At 41.2% G+C, this 19,872-nt stretch overlaps 1 protein-coding gene across 3 annotated transcripts in view; it reads left to right on the top strand.

The window, feature by feature from the left end:
* Positions 1-19,872, top strand: part of AP3B1 (adaptor related protein complex 3 subunit beta 1) — a 178,364-nt gene that overhangs the window by 80,346 nt on the left and 78,146 nt on the right. For all 3 annotated transcript variants that reach the window (XM_054187047.1, XM_054187048.1, XM_054187050.1), the window contains exon 14: positions 4,721-4,830. In XM_054187047.1, coding sequence (XP_054043022.1) covers positions 4,721-4,830 — 110 coding nt within the window. The remainder of the gene's footprint in view (positions 1-4,720; positions 4,831-19,872) is intronic.

The following is a 19,872-nucleotide window of genomic DNA, read 5'->3' as shown; positions in this document are numbered from 1 at the left end:
CCCACTTAACTGAAAGTATGTGCGTACTTCTTGATTTGTGTAGGAGCAACACATCTGGTGCCTGCTGGAGTGATAGAATGCGATGTTTGGTAGTGTGATAATTTTGTGTGACTGTTTTATATAAATGATACAGGCTATATATTATTATTCATATATCACGCTATCTAATCATTGTGTTCTGTATATGCTGGCTTTTGGACTGAAAGTGTTCAGTCTATTTTGACTTAATTTAGAAGGGAACATATGCCTTCTGGTCCTCTGCCTGCACATTTCTTGAGGAAGCCTCCTTACAAATTCTTCCCTGGTAGAATACAGGTCATGTCCCAGACCACTGCTTCATTACCAGAATCTCTTTTATAGTCTTTGTGTGGTAGAAAGGAGAAATTAAGTTTCTAAAATTTTTGTTCATTTTTAAGGTTGGTGGGTTTTAAGGTTTAAGGGTGTTTCACCACCCTCATCGTAAAAAAAAATTTTTTTCCTTATATCTAGTCTGAATCTTCCCTCTTTTAGTTTAAAACCATTACCTCTTGTCCTATCACTATAGGCCCTAGTAAAAAGTCTGTCCCCATCTTCCTTATAAGCCACCTTTAAGCGTTGAAAGGCTGCAATAAGGTCTCCCTGAAGCCTTCTCTTCTCCAGGATGAAGAACCTCTATTCTCTCTGCCTGTCCTCATAGGAGAGGTGTTCCATCCCCCTGATCATTTTCATGGCCCTCCTCTGGACCCACTCCAACAGTCTGTCTTGTACTGAGGGCTCCAGAGTGGGATGCAGTACTCCAGGTGTTGTCTCACCAGAGCAGAGTAGAGGGGCAGAATCATCTCTGCCAACCTGCTGGCCATGCTTCTTTTGATGCAGCCCACGTTGGCTTTCTGGGCTGCAAGCACACATTGTAGGCTCATGTCCATTTTTTTTAATCCACCAGTATCCCCAAGTCCTTTTTAGCAGAGCGGCTCTCAATCCCTTCATCCCCCAGCCTGTATTGATACTGGGGGTTGCCTAGACCCATACGCAGGACCCCCTACTTGGCCTTGTTGAACTTCATGAGCTTCACATGAGGTTCACATGTGTCCACTTATTGAGCTTGTTCAGGTCCCTCTGAATCGCATACAGCCCCTCAAACGTGTCAACGGCACCACTCAGCTTTGTGTCATCTGCAAATTTGCTGAGGGTGCACTTAATCACTTGTACAGCCTTGCTATGAGATTCAGTTGGTATATTTCTTACAAAACCAGTTGATGTGGTTTTGCTGCTTTTAGAAATAGTGATTATACGAATTATAGACTGTGGATAAATTAGTCTTCAATTGTGTGTCTTAGTTTCTGCGAGCGTTAGTTAATGTAAGTGGAAGAAAATTTGACTCAACATCAATGGTATGAAATATAGTACTTCAGAATGCAGTTTTGAATGTTCTCTGGTAATACACTCCTTGCTAAGGTCTTTTTCTGAGTTTCTGTTATAATGTGGCCAAAGTCTCAATTATGAAAAAGTCTGCAGTTTGGTCCCCACAAGTTACTGTCCAATACATTGTTAATTTTTTATATACATCATTATTTCATAGAATCACAGAATGGTTCAGGTTGGAAGGGACCTTAAAGATCATCTAGTTCCAACCCCCCTGCCATGTGCAGGGACACCTCCCACTAGACCAGGTTGCTCAAAGCCTCATCCAGCCTGGCCTTGAACACTTCCAGGGATGGGGCATCCACAACTTCTCTGGGCAACCTGTTCCAGCATCTCACCACCCTCACAGTAAAGAATTTCTTCCTAATACCTAATCTAAAATTACCCTCTTTTAGTGTAAAACCATTACCCCTCATCCTATTGTTATGCTCACTGATGAAGAGTCCCTCCCCATCCTTCCTGTAGGCCCCCTTTAGGTACTGGAAGGCTGCTATAAGGTCTCCCTGGAGCCTCCTCTTCTCCAGGCTGAACAAGCCCAACTCTCTCAGCCTGTCCTCATAGCAGAGGTGCTCCAGCCCTCTGATCATCTTCGTGACCCTCTGCTGGACCCGTTCCAACAGGTCCATGTCCTACTTGTGGTGAGGACTCCAGAGCTGGACACAGTACTCCAGGTGGGGTCTTATGAGAGCAGAGTAGAGGGCAGAATCACCTCACTCTATCTGCTGGCCACACTTCTTTTAATGCAGCCCAGGATATGGGTGGCTCTCTGGGCTGCAAGCGTGCATTGCCTGCTCATGTTGAGCGTCTCGTCCACCAGCAGCCCCAAGTCCTTCTCAGGGCTGCTCTCAAGCCATTCTCCACCCAAGCTGTATTTATGCCTTGGATTGCCATGACCCAGGTGCAGGACCTTGCACTTGGCCTGGTTGAACTTCATGAGGTTCGTACAGGCCCACCTGTCAAGCCTGTCAAGGTCCCTCTGGATAGCATCCCTTCCCTCCAGTGTGTCGACCATGCCGCACAGCTTGGTGGCATCGGCAAACTTGCTGAGGGTGCACTCAATCTCACTGTCCATGTTACTGGCAATGGCAAAATGGAACATTGTATGACTGAATATATTTTAGGTTTTTGAGAAGTTGTCATGCTCCGGGGTCGTCAGAGATTATCCTACTCAGATTAGTCATTTCCATATTGCTTCAAAATTGTTTGAAGAAAACTAGCAGTGAACGTTATACTAAGATTTTTACTATAACTTGTTAAAATTTAAATTGCTGATACCTCTTGTAGCCTCCTTTTATTGGTAAAGGCATTCCTGATCAGATTTTCTGTGATATTTAGTCTTTATTTTAAGAATTTGATTTACTTTTAATGAACCTTTAGATATTATATACTTTACACTCTTGTGTTTGTTTATCATTGCCTTCTATGCATTTTTCTTGTTAATTCTAGCAGAGTTACATTTTAAAATTTTCTTACTGCTCATTCAGAATGCAAATTTTACCTCCTCCTTTTGTGTGTGGGGGGGGGTTTTTTGGGTTTTTTTCTTTTTTTTTTTTTTGTCTTTGAACCTAAATGTGTGTCTTGTATTTCACACACATTTTTGGGATTCTTTCTGTACACAAAACAAGCCTCAAAGAGCCCGTCTCTTTTTTCTGGACTATGTCAGTCCTTATTCTAATAGAAATTCATTTTGCTTTTGTTTGTACTTTCTTTTTTGGTATCTAGACTCATGGAAAAGGAACCATACTAGTTTACTCGCTTACTATTCTGGTTCAGTTCTTTAGCACAATCTGTGGGAGCAAATTTAAAGTAGTTCCTATGACATTTCATCTACTGCACTTAATTTTATCATTATCAGTTCTACACTGTCAACCAGTGTTTTTAGTAATGACTTCATGTCCATTTAGTTTTTTGGGTTTAGTTTTATTTTGCTTAAACATTCTCCTTGTTAAGTAGTATCACAAAACACTCAATGATGAAGGTTGTCATTACAAAGTCCCCCACTCTAAGTATTCCAGATCGTAGTTTTAAAATTTTGGAATTGTCTTCTTATTTTAATATCTGGCAAAACACAATCTAAATTAAATTGATCTGTAGGATTGTGCAAGTCCTTGAGATATGTGAAGTAGACAAGTTAACCTTGCTTCAAGAAATTAGTCTAGAAAAATGAGTGAGATATCACGTCAAATAAAGGATGACACAAAAAGCTGCAAGCTAAAAATTAAGCATTTCAGAGGTTTATGGCATAATGATGCATACTCAGAGCTTTTGAAAAGCTTTTCTTCAAAAAGAAGTTTGCTTTCATAAAAAAAAAACTATTATAAAATATTTAGAGTTCTCTTCCCCATACCGTTCTTTTGAAACCTCATTGTGCTTGATTGCAGAGTGAATGGTCTGTGTGCCAGATTAACTCTTGAAATATAGGAATACCTCTGTGATGTTTAACGAATGGTTGTTAGGCTTTTTCTTTGCTTTCAACATTGATAGTTTAGGAGAAATAGTTACTCCCTTTTTGTAGTATAAATGAAAATTAGAATTATGTTGAACTCTTACAATAGCGTTTGTTTTGGTTTCAGCTTTGTCCATGTTTGACTTTCCTTCACCTTTCCTTACACCATGAATTTACTCTTGCATAGAAGCTTACCTCTGCACCAGTGGGCTTTTTTCAGCTTCAAAAATTGTACATTTCACACAAGTTCATCAGGCTGTGAATGTTACTTGTTACAGTAGTTAAGTACTCCAGTGCATGACTTTGGCATAAATGTTACAACAACTTGCTATTTAGAAGCTTCATTTGAATGTTTTAGAGATTAGATTACAGACCTGAGAGGGAGCATTTAGAAGGTGAAAAAGTGCAAAGGAAATGTTTAGATATTTCTCTTGTTTCTGAATGAGCTATTACTTTTAATGTGGTATATTTCTTTGAAAACTAAACAAGTGTTTGTATTTTTAATGCAGACAGCAAATTACTTATGAATATGCATAATTTCATTGAAAAACAGATGTTTTTTCATGCTGTTCCTCAATTTAAAAAGGAAAAATGTGCAGCTTTACTAAAAGGCAATTTTTAAAAAAAGTATGTAATAAAATGGTATTTTTACATTTAGAACATTTCTCTGTCTTTTTTTGCTGCTTATAACTTGATTCTGGAAGCTGAACTTGTATTGCTTAGTAGAGTGGTTTACATCTTTGTTACCAAGTAAATAGAATTCAGTTCTGCAAAGCTAATATTGAAAGCTGATATCTTTTACAGTCAATTATTTATGGCTTTTTCTTTTGCATAAATGCTTTTAAAATTCATAATTTGTTTTGTCTTAAACAGAAATTGTAGTTGCTGAAAGTGTTGTTGTCATTAAGAAACTGCTGCAAACCCAACCAGCGCACCATGGTGAAATTATTAAGCATATGGCCAAACTCTTGGATAACATTACAGTGAGTATTTGTGTACAGCGTCTTATGTTCCTTGTTAAATGATAAAAATCATGCAATCTCCTTTTAATTTGGGCCATAAATGGAAATAGATATATTAAAAAAATACAACACAATTTTTTATTTTTGACATAAAATATAATTTTCATGATCTTAAGGAAGAGGAAGTAGAAGCTATCAGATGGCATCAGTTTGTGCCTTAGATCTGGTAAGCTATTTTGAATGAGATCCTGGAAATGTTAAGGATGCTAGTACCATTAGGCCAAGGTGAATAGCAGGTTTAGAGCATGGAGTGGGTAAGTTGAAAAGAAAATAAGGGCAAAACAGCACTTAACTTGAGGATTTTCAGTCTGTTGTCTTACTGATCTGGAGTGGAGTTGAAAAAATTTTATTCTAAATCTTTTTCCCTACCCCCAAGTCACCTGACATTTCCATGGTACCAGACACTCTGCTGTGAGCGTGTTGCAATGTTTTTTGAAGTCGCACTTTTATCTTCTGGGTGTTTAAGGTTCTGTGGCATTTAACACTACAGTTTACATTGTTGCCTATTATCTGTCCTTAGATTAAATTTATGTTTAGGTAAGTCGATATTTACTTTCCAAATTCTCCTTATAGTCCCGGTTATTGATAAAACATTTAGTGGACTATCCTAAATTATAGTGGAAGGCTGAAGACACATTAGCTTCCTATTGTGTCATACCCCAAAGGTGACAGATTTTGATCTGTCAGTAATTATTTTTTTCTATATGCTATAAATAGGACTGTTCAGTTTCATATAATTACACATTTATTGATGATGGTGCAGTAAATAGTTTCTAAATCAGTGAATCTTTTATTTTCCATAGTTGAATTTGGCAAAGTTTGGAATATTAAAAGAAAAAGGAAATGTGGTCTTCTCAGTTCACGCTTACTGAACAGATTAAACAAAACTTTGGCGGCTAAGAGCTGATGATCAAAATTCATAACTGATGTAAAGAAAATATAATTCTACTGGATTTCTCTTACGCAGAATCAAAAAGGTCTATAAGATACTACTGCTAATTACATGTCAAATAAGTATTACCTATTTTGTAATAATCATCTGTGTTTTCAGGAAATTTCTGCAATATTTTGATTGATGATTACAATCTCATGAATTGTGTATAATCTTATTACATGCATCTTCTGGCACTTTGCCAAATGAGTTTGTCATCTTATTTCCATATGCTGTATGAGAGAAAATAGTTGTTTTCTAAATATTTTCTTTAACACTTAAAAGAGTTTTGTAGCTAATTAATACTTCTGTAAATATTTAATGTTTTAAAGATGAGGATTTTTTTTGGAAAAGAAAATCCTTTTTTAAGTTGAATAAGGGCGGGGGAGGAAGACATGCAGTACTTGAACTACTTCAATGTACTCATGTTCTCCAATAATGAGGCTGTACAAAATATGAGAAAATGGTTAAGTAGTAGGAGAAGAGTCTGTAGAACAGAGAGTCATAGGAATAAACTAAAAATCAAAATCTGAATGTGAATTATGCTTGTTATCCATGAAGGAAGCAGTGATAGTGATGCTGTAGTCTTTCCAGGATGATTGTTGTACATCTTTTTTTACATTTTTCCCTGTAATTTTTTTAATAACTTCCAGAAGTTTAACTTCCTTGCTGTGTTTAGGACTTTGGATTTAAGAATAATTTGGAAGAAGTTAATATTTATAATTTGAATGCCATATCATTATCCTGAAATAACTTGCACCAATTATGTTTGCAAATGGATGTATTCCTTTACAGAATTATTTGAGTTGGAAGGGACCTCTAAAGGTCATTGAGTCCAAGCCCCTGAATCCCTTCAGTCACTTCTGAAAAGGATAAGCATATTTTTACATGTTTAAGAAGGTGGTATTTAGATTGTATAGTTACTGAGGATCTGCGTTTGAAATTTTGACATTTCATAAAGCACTGCTGGAATTCCTGAGATCTGCAGGCGTCTTTTAAACATTGATCTTACTATGGCAATAGTGGTTGTGAGTTGACATAACACAGTTGCCTTGGTTTTTGTCTGCTGTAAAACATAGAGACACAAAGCAAGGATTACTGACCTTTATTACTTTGACATACAGTATTCATACATACATACACACACACTTTTGTACACACACATCTTACACAGATTATTCTTTTTCTGACCTCTTCCATTGGGGAAAGTGTTTCTGGTCTCATTTTTTAAATTGAGATTGAAACTTAAGGGACCTACCTTATTCCTTTATGCGAGAGCGTACAACTGTCTTTAAAGGACTCTTGCATTTGAACATAGGAGGAGCAGCCAAATGATATGGTCTTGAATGAACTTGAAAGTAACTGGAGGGTGAGGGAGTGTAGGCAAAGAAATTCTTTGGTGTTTTTTAGAGTCAAGATTAATTTAATACTACGTAAAACACAGCCAAAAGCATGAACAGAATTTAATACAATTAAATAGAAAAGGTAAAAATAAACGTTTTGATTGTTCTGTCATGATTTAATTTAGGTGAACGGTGAACACTAGCCACTAAAATAAAAAAACAGTGTAAACTGAATAGATTACATTTTTGAGTCGGTGCCTGAATTTATTTCATTCATGTTCTTACAAATTTCACTTGTGTTAGCCTGAGGTTGTGGTTGTCAATGATGAGGTGCCTAAAAATCTGTTGTGGCAATGTTTCTTTCATTTCATCCAATCTAAAATTTACTTATTCTTGTCTTCATCTTGTCTTTATTCTTGTCTTCATCTTCTTCATCTACAGAAGCCATTTAGAAAGTGATAGGATGCATAGTAAGCTAAACATATCTGACCAACTATAAGAAATATTAGGTAGTTCAACTAAGAACTACGGAGCTCTTGTAGACCACTAACTCTCATTTACAGTAAAGCTTAGGACTAGGTCCATTTCAGTTTGTCCTTTGACTGATTTTTTTCTTATATATCTGAAAAGAGTGCTTATTTTTCTTCCTTTGCTTTTGTGTGTCATCATTTGTACCTTAAACTTCTGTCTCAGGTATGCCCAGGCAAAGATCTATGGGATCTATTTTATGTCTGATATTTGTTGAATACCTTGAGCTGTGCATAGGTATATGCACATACAACTCAATCTAGCTGGATTCCAGCTCCTTTTCTCCACATACTTCAAAAGTTGAGAAATGCATGTCTGATGGTGTTCTGAAGATACTAAACAAGAGAATAATTGGATCTCTTTAAACTTAAATTTGTAAAAATCAGAAATGTTGCCACTTGGCTGTTAATGTGTTAATAACATCAACATGCTTTATAATTTAATGACTTGTTGAGTTGTGGGCGAGAGATCTAAGCAGTGCTAGTTTGTGCTAGATGTTCACTCTGAGGTAGGCTTAATTAGTTTTGTGTGGATAGTTTTTAGTGTGACAGGAATTTAAAAAATATGCAAGTGGGAAAGGGGCATTTAAAGAAGGATGATACTGGTTGAGTCCAAAAGTTTTCTTGATAGTCTTATCTTCAGCTGCAGCAAAAACTGGAGCTTTAGGGAGAGGGATTTAAAGACAAGAGCAGGTTCATCGTGATGCACCTCCAATGAACCTTCTCAGCCGCTGACTGGAAGCTTGAATTTGCTGTCTGGATTATGCTTACTAATCTAAAAGTTCTACTCTCTCCTCGTATTCCATATGTCTGATCAGCCTTTCCCTCTTTTCTTTGTCTTTTCTGGTACTCGTGTGGTTTTTGAAGTGGAGTGACCAGAAGTGCGCACAGTAGTCAGAGTATGAATGAGAAATTTTAATTAGTGACATAATGATATTACTTGTTTTGTATTTCTTATCTTGCTTTCCTGGTGTTGTCTGTCTTTTGACTTCCACAGAACATTGACTTAACAATTCTACAATTCTCTGAAAATATTAATGATTCCAAGATATTTTTCCCTAGAAATAGTTTGGGGTCCATCGATATGTGTAGAATTATGTATTTTATTTTTTTAAGTCCTGTTATGAATGTTTCAAGGCCAGCTGCATCACTTCTGCACAATTTTTAAGTATCACTAATAAGTCCTCTTCAACTGTTCAGGCTCTATTTTAGTTTAAATTACCTTGAATAATTTTGCATCCAGCAAAATTGACTGTCTCCTCATTAGATAGCCCTCTTCTAGGTTACTTGCAAGTCTGTTGAACAGCACGTTTTCCCCTATAGGTCCCTGTGGGACATCTGATGATTGCCTTCCATTGTAGCTGGGTTTTAGTCTTTTACACCCTGTAAAGGATGACATTTTCGAAGATGTTACTGAGGGACTTTTTCAAAAGCTTTTAGAATATTCCCTCGTCAAATATGTGTCATGTAGTCATATAGACTACCCTTTTTAGAAAACCTTTCCTTCAAAATGCCTGTGGTCCAGAATGTGTCTAAGTGCAAATACTTGCAGATTTAATCTGAATTATATTTAAGGGGATTGGTTAAACTGGATTGATTAAACTGGATTAACAAAAAATGCTTTTGTTTAAATTCAAAGTATGCCTCTTTTGATTTATCTTATTTCATTTTAGCAATGAATGAATGTAAATCAACCTAGCAAGAATTAGCTCTGAGTAATAATGTCTCAATAGTGTACTACATTTGTGTGTTTCCTCATATAAAAAAACTGCAGTAGTCTCCAAAATAGTTTCTAGCTTTTTCTTTTTAGAAAAATAATTTTTGATGCTACATTGTACACAGTAGTGATTGCTTTCTGGGTGGTGGAAATCTTGTAGTTCTGGTGTGATTTTTCTCCAGACTGTCCCCTATACTAGTACTAAGGTAGGTGTTTTTATTTTGATAGCTGGTGAATTCTGACATCCTTGGTTTTCATTACAGACATATTCTTAGTTCTTTTTATGATACGAGTAACAATATGAGAGAAGTCTAAAGTGTTTTCTAATCTAGGGATGAGGAGGAACCCTTCTTGATGGGATAAAGACAGGGGAAGGAGTTGCAAATTTAGAGGGAAAATAAGATAGGTGCGTGTACCTTTGAAGAGCTTAATATGTGGTGAAAAACATGTCACTTGCAATTAAGAATTAATAATTACTGGTTTGGGTTGGCGTTCTTATTACTAGAGTAGGTGACTGGGAGTTTTTGTCACTGCTGTGTCCATTCATCCAACAATAACAAACTTAACTTCCTCTGCAGTATTCCTACATAAATGCTGCTTATTGATATATTTCTGGTATGACTTCACAGCACAGGCAACTGTCTTGCTTTAAGTTCTCCTTTCCCTCAATATTGGGAAGGTATCGCAAGGTGTGACATTCATATGTTCATATGTATTTCAGTTCTGCAAGCTTCAGATTCTAGCCACATTGTCTTCCCTAGGTTACACTTCAATAATGTATTTTTTAAATCTTTGTGTAAGTAGTGCCTTAATGAACAATTGTCATAATTTGATCATTTTTTCACTTGCTATGTAATGTTTTCGAATTTGAGAGGGATACGTAGCCTTTGGGACACTGTGTCCAGGAACACTGTACACTCAACTTGGAACAAATATTCAGCTTGAATAAAACACAATTTAAACAAAACCTGTACACTATATAAGAGGGGGTGGTCATTAGTGGAGATCCATTTTAAAGGAATTTTATGTGTAGAGGTTCAAATAATGGAGGAGTCCTCGAAGGTCTACCATTTGAAAACAATAAAACAGTTGTCTTTGACTCCTCTTCTTTCCTGTGTGCCTTTTCTTCTTGCTGCCAGTCTGACATTTCACATCAACTTCATCCCTCTTTCCATTTCAGATTCCGAGTAAAATTTTAAAAATTGCTAGCTATGCAAATTTTCTGCTGGATGCAGAGAATTAGACCCCATTTGCAATTTGGATATCTCCTCATTTTGTGACAAAAGCGGATAACCAGAATTGGCAATTTTAAGTTATACTTTAGCCTGTTATGTTGTGTAAAAAGGTTAGAGCTGAACTACAACAGCTTTTTAATTGTGTTGCCTAGAGTGATCTGTAAAATCTTTATAATGCCTTTTTCTAACTGCTGTAAGTAACCGGAGTCTTGCTTTGAGGGGAGAGGGTCTGGCTGGTTTGTTGGTTTGGTTTTTTTTAACCGTTTGTTTCTTTTCCTCCAGACAGGTAATGGGTTAAAATGGCAATAGAAGCTGCCTTCTGGTACTAAGGCTTAAAAAGTGCACTTAACCACTTGCTCAGGGCATACGGAACAAAACATCAGGCAAAGTAATTTACAATCATGTTTGCCTTTGAGGATAATGCAGAGCAGGGCTGAATAATGAAAGTATTATTTCCTGCATTTTTGTCAATTCAAGGTCCCTGCTTAAGCTATACTGGAAAAGGCAGTGAAGGTCTAGAAGTGGCTTCATTTCTTGTTTGCTGTTTTGAATGCCCTGGAAACAACGGCTGCAGGATCATGCACTTGATATTACATGGTTGAAGACTGGGAGACTTAAACAGGGAAAAAAAAATCTAAAAATATTGTGTGATTTTGACCCCAAATGAATCCAGTGACACAGAAACATTGGGTTCATCAGTTCAACGTACACTTTTCATTAAAATGGCTTCCACTCAGGTTTTGATTCAAAAGTCTCTGATTGATATTGATTCTTATTGCACAAAATGGTGTTTAATATATACAGTATTTACATAATAAGCTAACCACCTGGTTAAAAGGCAGTGTCTCACGAAAAAATTAATCTATCTTCTGTTGTCACTATTTTTCAAATAAGGCTTTGTTTAGTCTATTTGTTTTACATTCTAAAACTAGTTTATTACTCTAATAATTACGTTTTACAAACTGGAAAAAAACTTTAAATAGTAAAACACAGTGCTTAAATGCACACTGTTTAAATATATTTGAATATATTTCATTGTGGTTTTAAAGTGTAATGCTGAGTTTGACTAGGAAAAGTACAATACTGATGGTTGTCTTTCATAATTAATACTATTACTAAAATTGATTGGCTCTGTGAGCTATTTTTGCTTTATCAAAAGACAATAATAGGAAAAGGGATGTTTCTAATAGGCTGCGGTACTTGGTGATATCTTGTAGAATTCTAATATTTTAACAAGACTGTAATGAAATATTTTAGAAAAATAAATCTAGCATAACTGAAATCTGAAGTTGCCTATATATTCTTATTTAGAGGTATCTATCTGTACAGCAGGCAACTTGAACTGCTCCAATACTGGAAAATTTAATGTACCACTCAATTACTATTCTTTAGCCCAATTTAAAATAATAGATTAGGAGTGAGGTCTTAATGTAGTGTAACCTTTGGAACATTAGAAATAACCTCTTTCCCTTCTGAAATCAGTGTACAGTAATGGCATCAGTTTTACCATTTTGCAAGCGAACATACTCTGACTGCATTTAAAGTTTTTATATTTAGCAGTTGTTCAGTAGCTTGTTCCCCTCTCTCACTGTAAGTTCCAAGACCATTTAACTTTTTTGTCAATTCACCAAAAAAAATTAAACTGTCTTAATCAGTATTTACATATATTTATGTACGTTAAATCACTGTGTTATACTGTTCTCAATACGTTGTTACCTCTACCTTAAATATCTTTTCCATGTTTAGAATTGGCATTTATCTCTTGAGGGGATTTTTTTGTTGTTGTACTCTGTATTCGGTCTTTGTGTGATCCGGTTGCTTTCTCTTACAGCAGAGGCAGTCCTCTCTTCTCCCCATGATATGCCTGTTTATATTTTTATTGTGTCGTGGTTTAGCCTCAAACGGCAACAAAGAACCACGTGCCGCTCGCTCGTGCCTTCCTAATACAGGAAGAATCGTAAGAAAAGGCAAGACTCTTGGGTTGAGACAAAGGCAGTTTAACAGAACAGCAAAGGGAACAGGCAAACAACAACAACACGGATAGGGGAATATACAAACGCGATTACGGAACCGCCGCTCCCCCGCCGCTCGCCGCTCGCCGACCGGACCCGGGCCGCCCCAGCCCGCTTTTAAGCAGCAACTTCCTGCCCTCTCCCCCGGCAGCTCAGGGTGGGCGTGGCTCACATGGCATGGAATACCAGGAAAAGTTAACCCTATCCCCACCGGAACCAGGACATTATCCACCCCTTATTCCATACCATCTATGCCACGCCCAGCAGGTTCCAATGAATTGCCACCACTTTCCCCTGTTTTATATATATATATATATACACACACATATAATGCCCTTAGTTTATGGGTCATCCCTCCAAAGTGTCCGTTGAGTTCTTTTAATCCATGGCTTTGGGCTCCATCTGTTAGAACAGTCTCTCAGGGCAGGTGAGATGCTGGGTGGTGCTGGTCTGTTGCATGCTGCATTTTTTCGGAGCTTGTGACTGGTGCACCTGGTGTGGCTCATGCACGCAGTCCGTGGGCTGAAGATGTAGATCTTGAGGAAACTGCTGGGCGCCGGCTGCTGAGATCAGTTCTTATCCCATCATCCCTGTACCTTACTTGTAGTACAACTGATAGCAATTATAGCAATGAGGACATACAGTGACAGTGTTACTTAGCAATTAACAGCACACAATCTGATTCATTGGCTATTCTCGCCCAAAATCAGATCTCCATGAGGTACACATCGGACTTCCCCATCCTTCCGCATCACCCACCAAGTGCATCCAGGTCCTTGGGCAAAAGCAATCCCACGGGTGGGTTTGCCTTTGCCTGAGGCAGGACTAACCCAGACTGTCTTCCCTAGCATATTCTTCATGTGCACTACGGGGACTTTATCCCCTTCTACAGTACGTGGAAGTTTTGATTGGGCAGGGCCAGCCCGATTGTTAGATCCCCTGGTGTTAACTAGCCAGGTAGCTTTTGCTAAATGCGTATCCCAGTGTTTGAAAGTCCCACCACCCATTGCTCTCAGTGTAGTTTTTAACAGTCCATTGTATCGTTCTGTCTTCCCAGAGGCTGGGGCGTGATAGGGGATGTGATACACCCACTCGATACCATGCTCTTTGGCCCAGGTGTCTATGAGGCTGTTTCGGAAATGAGTCCCATTGTCCGACTCAATTCTCTCTGGGGTACCATGTCGCCACAGGACTTGCTTTTCAAGGCCCAGGATAGTGTTCCGGGCAGTGGCATGGGGCACAGGGTATGTTTCCAGCCATCCAGTGGTTGCTTCCACCATTGTGAGCACATAGCGCTTGCCTTGACGGGTTTGTGGCAGTGTGATATAATCAATCTGCCAGGCCTCCCCATATTTGTATTTCAGCCATCGCCCTCCATACCAAAGAGGCTTCAAACGCTTGGCTTGTTTGATCGCAGCGCATGTCTCACATTCATGGATGACCTGTGCAATAGTGTCCATGGTCAAGTCCACCCCTCGGTCACGAGCCCATCTATATGTCGCATCTCTCCCTTGATGGCCTGAGGAGTCATGGGCCCACCGAGCTATGAATAGTTCACCCTTATGTTGCCAGTCCAGATCCACCTGAACCACTTCAATCCTAGCGGCCCGATCCACCTGCTGGTTGTTCTGATGTTCCTCCGTGGCCCGATTCTTCGGTACGTGGGCATCTACATGGCGTACTTTCACAATCAGATTCTCTATCCAGGCAGCAATATCTTGCCATAGGTCAGCAGCCCAGATGGGTTTGCCTCTGCGCTGCCAGTTGCCCTGCTTCCACTGCTGTAACCACCCCCACAGAGCATTTGCCACCATCCATGAGTCAGTGTAGAGATAAAGTACTGGCCATTTTTCTCGCTCAGCAATGTCCAAAGCCAGCTGAATAGCCTTCACCTCTGCAAACTGGCTCGATTCACCCTGTCCCTCACTGGCTTCTGCAACCCGTCGTGTAGGACTCCACACAGCAGCCTTCCACTTTCGATGCTTTCCCACAATACGGCAGGACCCATCAGTGAACAAGGCATATTTCTTCTCATTTTCTGGCAGTTTATTATATGGTGGGGCCTCTTCTGCACGCGTCACCTCCTCCTCTGGTGACATTCCGAAATCCTTGCCTTCTGGCCAGTCCATGATCACTTCCAGAATTCCCGGGCGACTGGGGTTTCCCATTCGAGTTCGCTGCGTGATCAGTGCAATCCACTTACTCCATGTAGCATCGGTTGCATGATGTGTGGTGGGGACCCTTTCTTTGAACATCCAACCCAGCACCGGCAGTCGAGGTGCTAAGAGGAGCTGTGCTTCTGTACCAACTACTTCCGAAGCAGCTCGAACCCCTTCATATGCTGCCAATATCTCTTTTTCTGTTGGAGTGTAGCGGGCTTCGGATCCTCTGTATCCACGACTCCAAAACCCTAGGGGTCGACCTCGAGTCTCCCCTGGTGCTTTCTGCCAGAGGCTCCAGGTAGGGCCGTTCTCCCCGGCTGCAGTGTAGAGCACATTTTTAACATCTTGTCCTGCCCGGACTGGCCCCAGGGCCACTGCATGGACTATTTCCTGTTTGATTTGTTCAAAAGCTTGTCGTTGCTCAGGACCCCATTTAAAATCATTCTTCTTCCGGGTTACTTGATACAGAGGGCTTACAATTTGACTGTAATCTGGGATATGCATTCTCCAAAAACCCACAATACCTAAGAAAGCCTGTGTTTCCTTTTTACTAGTTGGTGGAGACATAGCTGCTATTTTGTTGATCACATCCATTGGAATCTGACGGCGTCCATCTTGCCATTTTATTCCTAAAAACTGGATCTCCTGCGCAGGTCCCTTGACCTTACTTCGCTTTATAGCAAAACCAGCGTTCAGAAGGATTTGGACTATTTTACTCCCTTTCTCAAAAACTTCTTCTGCTGTGTTTCCCCATACAATGATGTCATCAATGTACTGCAGATGTTCTGGAGCTTCACCCTGTTCCAGTGCAGTCTGGATCAGTCCATGGCAAATGGTGGGGCTGTGTTTCCGCCCCTGGGGCAGTCGATTCCAGGTGTATTGGATGCCCCTCCAAGTGAAAGCAAACTGTGGCCTGCACTCTGCTGCCAAAGGGATTGAGAAGAATGCATTCGCTATATCAATCGTGGCATACCACTTGGCTGCCTTGGACTCCAGTTCGTACTGGAGTTCTAGCATGTCCGGCACGGCAGCACTCAGCGGTGGCGTGACTTCATTCAGACCACGATAGTCTACAGTTAGCCTTCACTCTCCATTAGATTTTCGCACCGGCCATATGGGACTGTTAAAGGGTGAGCGAGTCTTGCTGATCACTCCTTGGACCTCTAGTTGACGAATCAGCTCATGGATGGGAATCAGAGAGTCTCGGTTAGTGTGATATTGCCGCCGATGCACCGTTGTGGTAGCAATCGGCACCTGTTGTTCTTTGACCCTCAACAACCCCACAACAGAAGAATCCTCCGAGAGACCAGGCAAGGCAGACAACTGTTTAACTTCCTCTGTCTCCAAAGCAGCTATGCCAAAGGCCCAGCGGTACCCTTTTGGGTCCTTAAAATACCCTCTCCTGAGGTAATCTATACCAAGGATGCATGGAGCCTCTGGGCCAGTCACAATGGGATGCTTTTACCACTCATTCCCAGTTAGGCTCACTTCTGCCTCCAGTACAGTCAACTCTTGGGATCCCCCTGTCACCCCAGAAATACAAATGGGTTCTGCACCTCTATAGCTTGATGGTATTAAAGTACACTGCGCACCCGTGTCCACTAGAGCCTTATACTCCTGTGGGTCTGATGTGCCAGGCCATCGAATCCACACCGTCCAATAAACCCGGTTGTCCCTTTCCTCCACCTGGCCGGAGGCAGGGCCCCCCTAATACTGGTCATAGTATCCATTACTCACTTCTTGCATAAATGACTTGGAAGTTCCTTCAGGAGGATCAGAAGCAAGATCAGGCCTTCTGCTCTGTCTGGGGAACGGCCCACTGGAAACTGGGGCGGCACTTTTCCTGGAGGGATCCCCTTTTGTGGTTGTCCTTCCTTGCAACTCCTGTACCCATGTCCACAGGATCGAAGTAGGTTGTCCATCCCACTTCCTCATGTCCTCTCCGTGGTCCCGCAGGTAGAACCACAGGGTGCCTCGTGGTGTGTACCCTCTGTACTCTCTCTCTTGAGTGGGGAAATGCCTGCTTCTAATAGCTGAGATGCTGGCCCGTGCAGGTGGGGAGTAGAACATATTCTCTTCAAGTTGCTGGACCTTCCGCGACAGTTTCTCCACAGCTGAGACAAGGGGGGAAGAGAGACTTTCTTCATATCGCCGGAGCCGGCCAGCTACCTCATCCACCGTTGGTCCCTCTTCACCTTTCCATTCCATTACTGCCAGGGAGTTGGCATATGACGATGGTGCGCTCCGTACAAACTTCCGCCACATGGGCCTTGTGCATCGCACCTCATCAGGGTCTGTGGGTAAGTCTGCATTGTCCAAGTCATAATAAATCATCTCCCGCATGGCTAATTCTCTCAGGTACTGGATACCTCCTTCCATGGTAGTCCACTTGCTTGGCTGACATACAACATCCTCGCTGAAGGGGTACCTCTCCCTCACGCCTAACAGGAGTCGTTTCCAGAGGCTGAGGGCTTGGGTCTTTTTCCCGATCGCCTTGTCAATGCCGCCTTCCCTAGACAGGGATCCCAGCTGCCTGGCCTCCCTACCCTCTAATTCCAGGCTACTGGCCCCATTATCCCAGCACCGGAGCAGCCAGGTGACAATGTGCTCGCCTGAAAGTCGGCTAAAATCTTTTCGCATATCCCGCAGCTCACTCAAGGATAGGGATCGAGTAATTATCTCTGGTTCTGCCTCTTCCTCCTGCTCTCGTGATGGCCCTCGTTCATCATCATCTCTTACTAAGCGAACTGATTTCTTTGTGTACTTCTTCTTTTGTATGGGGGCAACTGATACCGGCACGGGTTGGTTCCCTGGTTCAGTGGCAGTGGCTGCTATGGGGGTTGGAGTAACTGCAGTGGCTACCACGGGGGTTGCAGTAGCCGCAGTGTCTGTCGCAAGGATTGCAGTAGCCGCAGGGGCCGCCGCAGGGGCTGCCGGTCTGGTTTCCATCTCTTCCCCTTGAGGGTGCTGCATAATTCTGAGCAGTGCCTGGTAGATACTGGCCAGGGCCCAGCACAGCGCGGTGAGTTGTGCCTCTCTAGAATAGCCACAGCATTTTCCCTTCAAATATTCTACCACTTTATCAGGGTCCTGTAATTGTTCAGGGGTGAAGTCCCAGACCATTGGAGGTGAGTAGTTCTCTAGGTACCTGCCCATGCTCTCCCACATGCCATGCCACCCCTGACTATCCAGCCTCGGAGCAGATCTCCGGGTGGTAGTCTTAAATAGTCGCTTAACCCTAAACAAGACCTGGAACGTATTCAGGAGACATAGCACTACGAACACGCTAGTTTGAGTATCCCAAGGATATTCAAAATTCTCAAAAGCTGTCATACCTGACCCGAAGGAGAAAAGGGAGGCAAAAGGGCTGGGGAAATTATTAACAAATTCTGAGAGACGGTGTCCAATGTACGGACAGGACAGCAAAACCACATAAACACCCCAAAATAGCCGTCTGAACAGTGATGTTATCATATCATAAACAGATATCACACAGGACAGCAGAATGATAATCCTCATCCCTTTTCCAGACATGGTAAACAGCATCGCAGGGAGTACATAAGCCATATAGGAATTTATGTAACACAGCCATGAGAACAAACCAAGCAACATGATGACCAGTGACTACTTACCTAATAAAATAAATGCATACAAAAAAAAACTAAAACTGTTTTTTCCACGTTCTAGTTGGATTCTGTCGTTATCTCAACCCTTCGAGCCCCACGTTGGGCGCCAAAAAGGACTGTCGTGGTTTAGCCTCAAACAGCAACAAAGAACCACGTGCCGCTCGCTCGTGCCTTCCTAACACAGGAAGAATCGTAAGAAAAGGCAAGACTCTTGGGTTGAGACAAAGGCAGTTTAACAGAACAGCAAAGGGAACAGGCAAACAACAACAACAACAACACGGATAGGGGAATATACAAACGCGATTACGGAACCGCCGCTCCCTCGCCGCTCGCCGACCGGACCCGGGCCGCCCCAGCCCGCTTTTAAGCAGCAACTTCCTGCCCTCTCCCCCGGCAGCTCAGGGTGGGCGTGGCTCACATGGCATGGAATACCAGGAAAAGTTAACCCTATCCCCACCGGAACCAGGACATATTGGCATGTGTATTTGGAAAAATGTATAGTATAGAGGCAGATATTGTCAGGTTCGCTGTGTTCCAAACTGTTGACAAACTTTCTGGAGCAGTAAACGATGTCTAATCATCAAAATTTCTCGTGAACATAATTAGTATTTCTTTAGTGTGGCTTAGTGGGCCATTTATTAGGGACTGTGGACCATCATTTGCGAATTACTATCCTGAACCTTGGAGTTTACTTGCACTTGTTACCTTTTATGAATGTAACTGGAAAGCAGTACTTTCAAATTTTATGTGTATACAAGGTAGGATACTTAGTAGTTGGTTCCTGTTGTAATTCTGAGAAATAGATATTCATACATGACATAGGCTGGAAAAGTAATTAAAACATTGTTATGGTCTGAGGAACCCACAACAATTTACTGTCATTTAGACATTTATTCTCTCACCTAATAACCCCTCCCCACCCAGGAAGGGGAATTGAGAAAAAACCATGGAAACCAAGCTGAAAGATAAACAGATTTAATAGATAAGACTAAATAATTAACATTTATAATACTAAAGATCCAATATTGATGTCGATACCAATATAAGATATACAAGGATAATACTCAGCCAGTTATGTCAGCAGGAAGCTGTGCACTCCCGGCAGTGGGCAGCAAATGTCGGACACTGCGAGTGTGGAGGCTTTGGCGGGAAGGGAAGGGCTCAGGGGTCCGGCACTGGGGCAAGGAGTTCTCTGGACTGCTCCCGCCAAGGGGGAGAGAGAACTCGCAGCAAACTTTCTAATTTGTATTGAACGTGATGTTCATGCTGTGAAATAGTCCTGTTGGCCAGCCTGGGTCATGTGCCCAGGCCTCACTCCTCCTTGTCCCTGCACCTGGCAAGGCTCAAAGACACTGAGACCTTGAAAGCCACATACCATAGCTGGCTATAAAACAAATATTTTCACAAATTCAGACACTAGAGTCTTCTAAAAGTGCAGTTTTCCCAAGCT

The sequence above is a fragment of the Rissa tridactyla genome, chromosome Z (assembly GCF_028500815.1).
Source record: "Rissa tridactyla isolate bRisTri1 chromosome Z, bRisTri1.patW.cur.20221130, whole genome shotgun sequence".
Classification (NCBI taxonomy): domain Eukaryota; kingdom Metazoa; phylum Chordata; class Aves; order Charadriiformes; family Laridae; genus Rissa; species Rissa tridactyla.
Note: the sequence above shows the minus strand (reverse complement) of the source record. Positions and strands in the feature narration are given on the sequence as shown.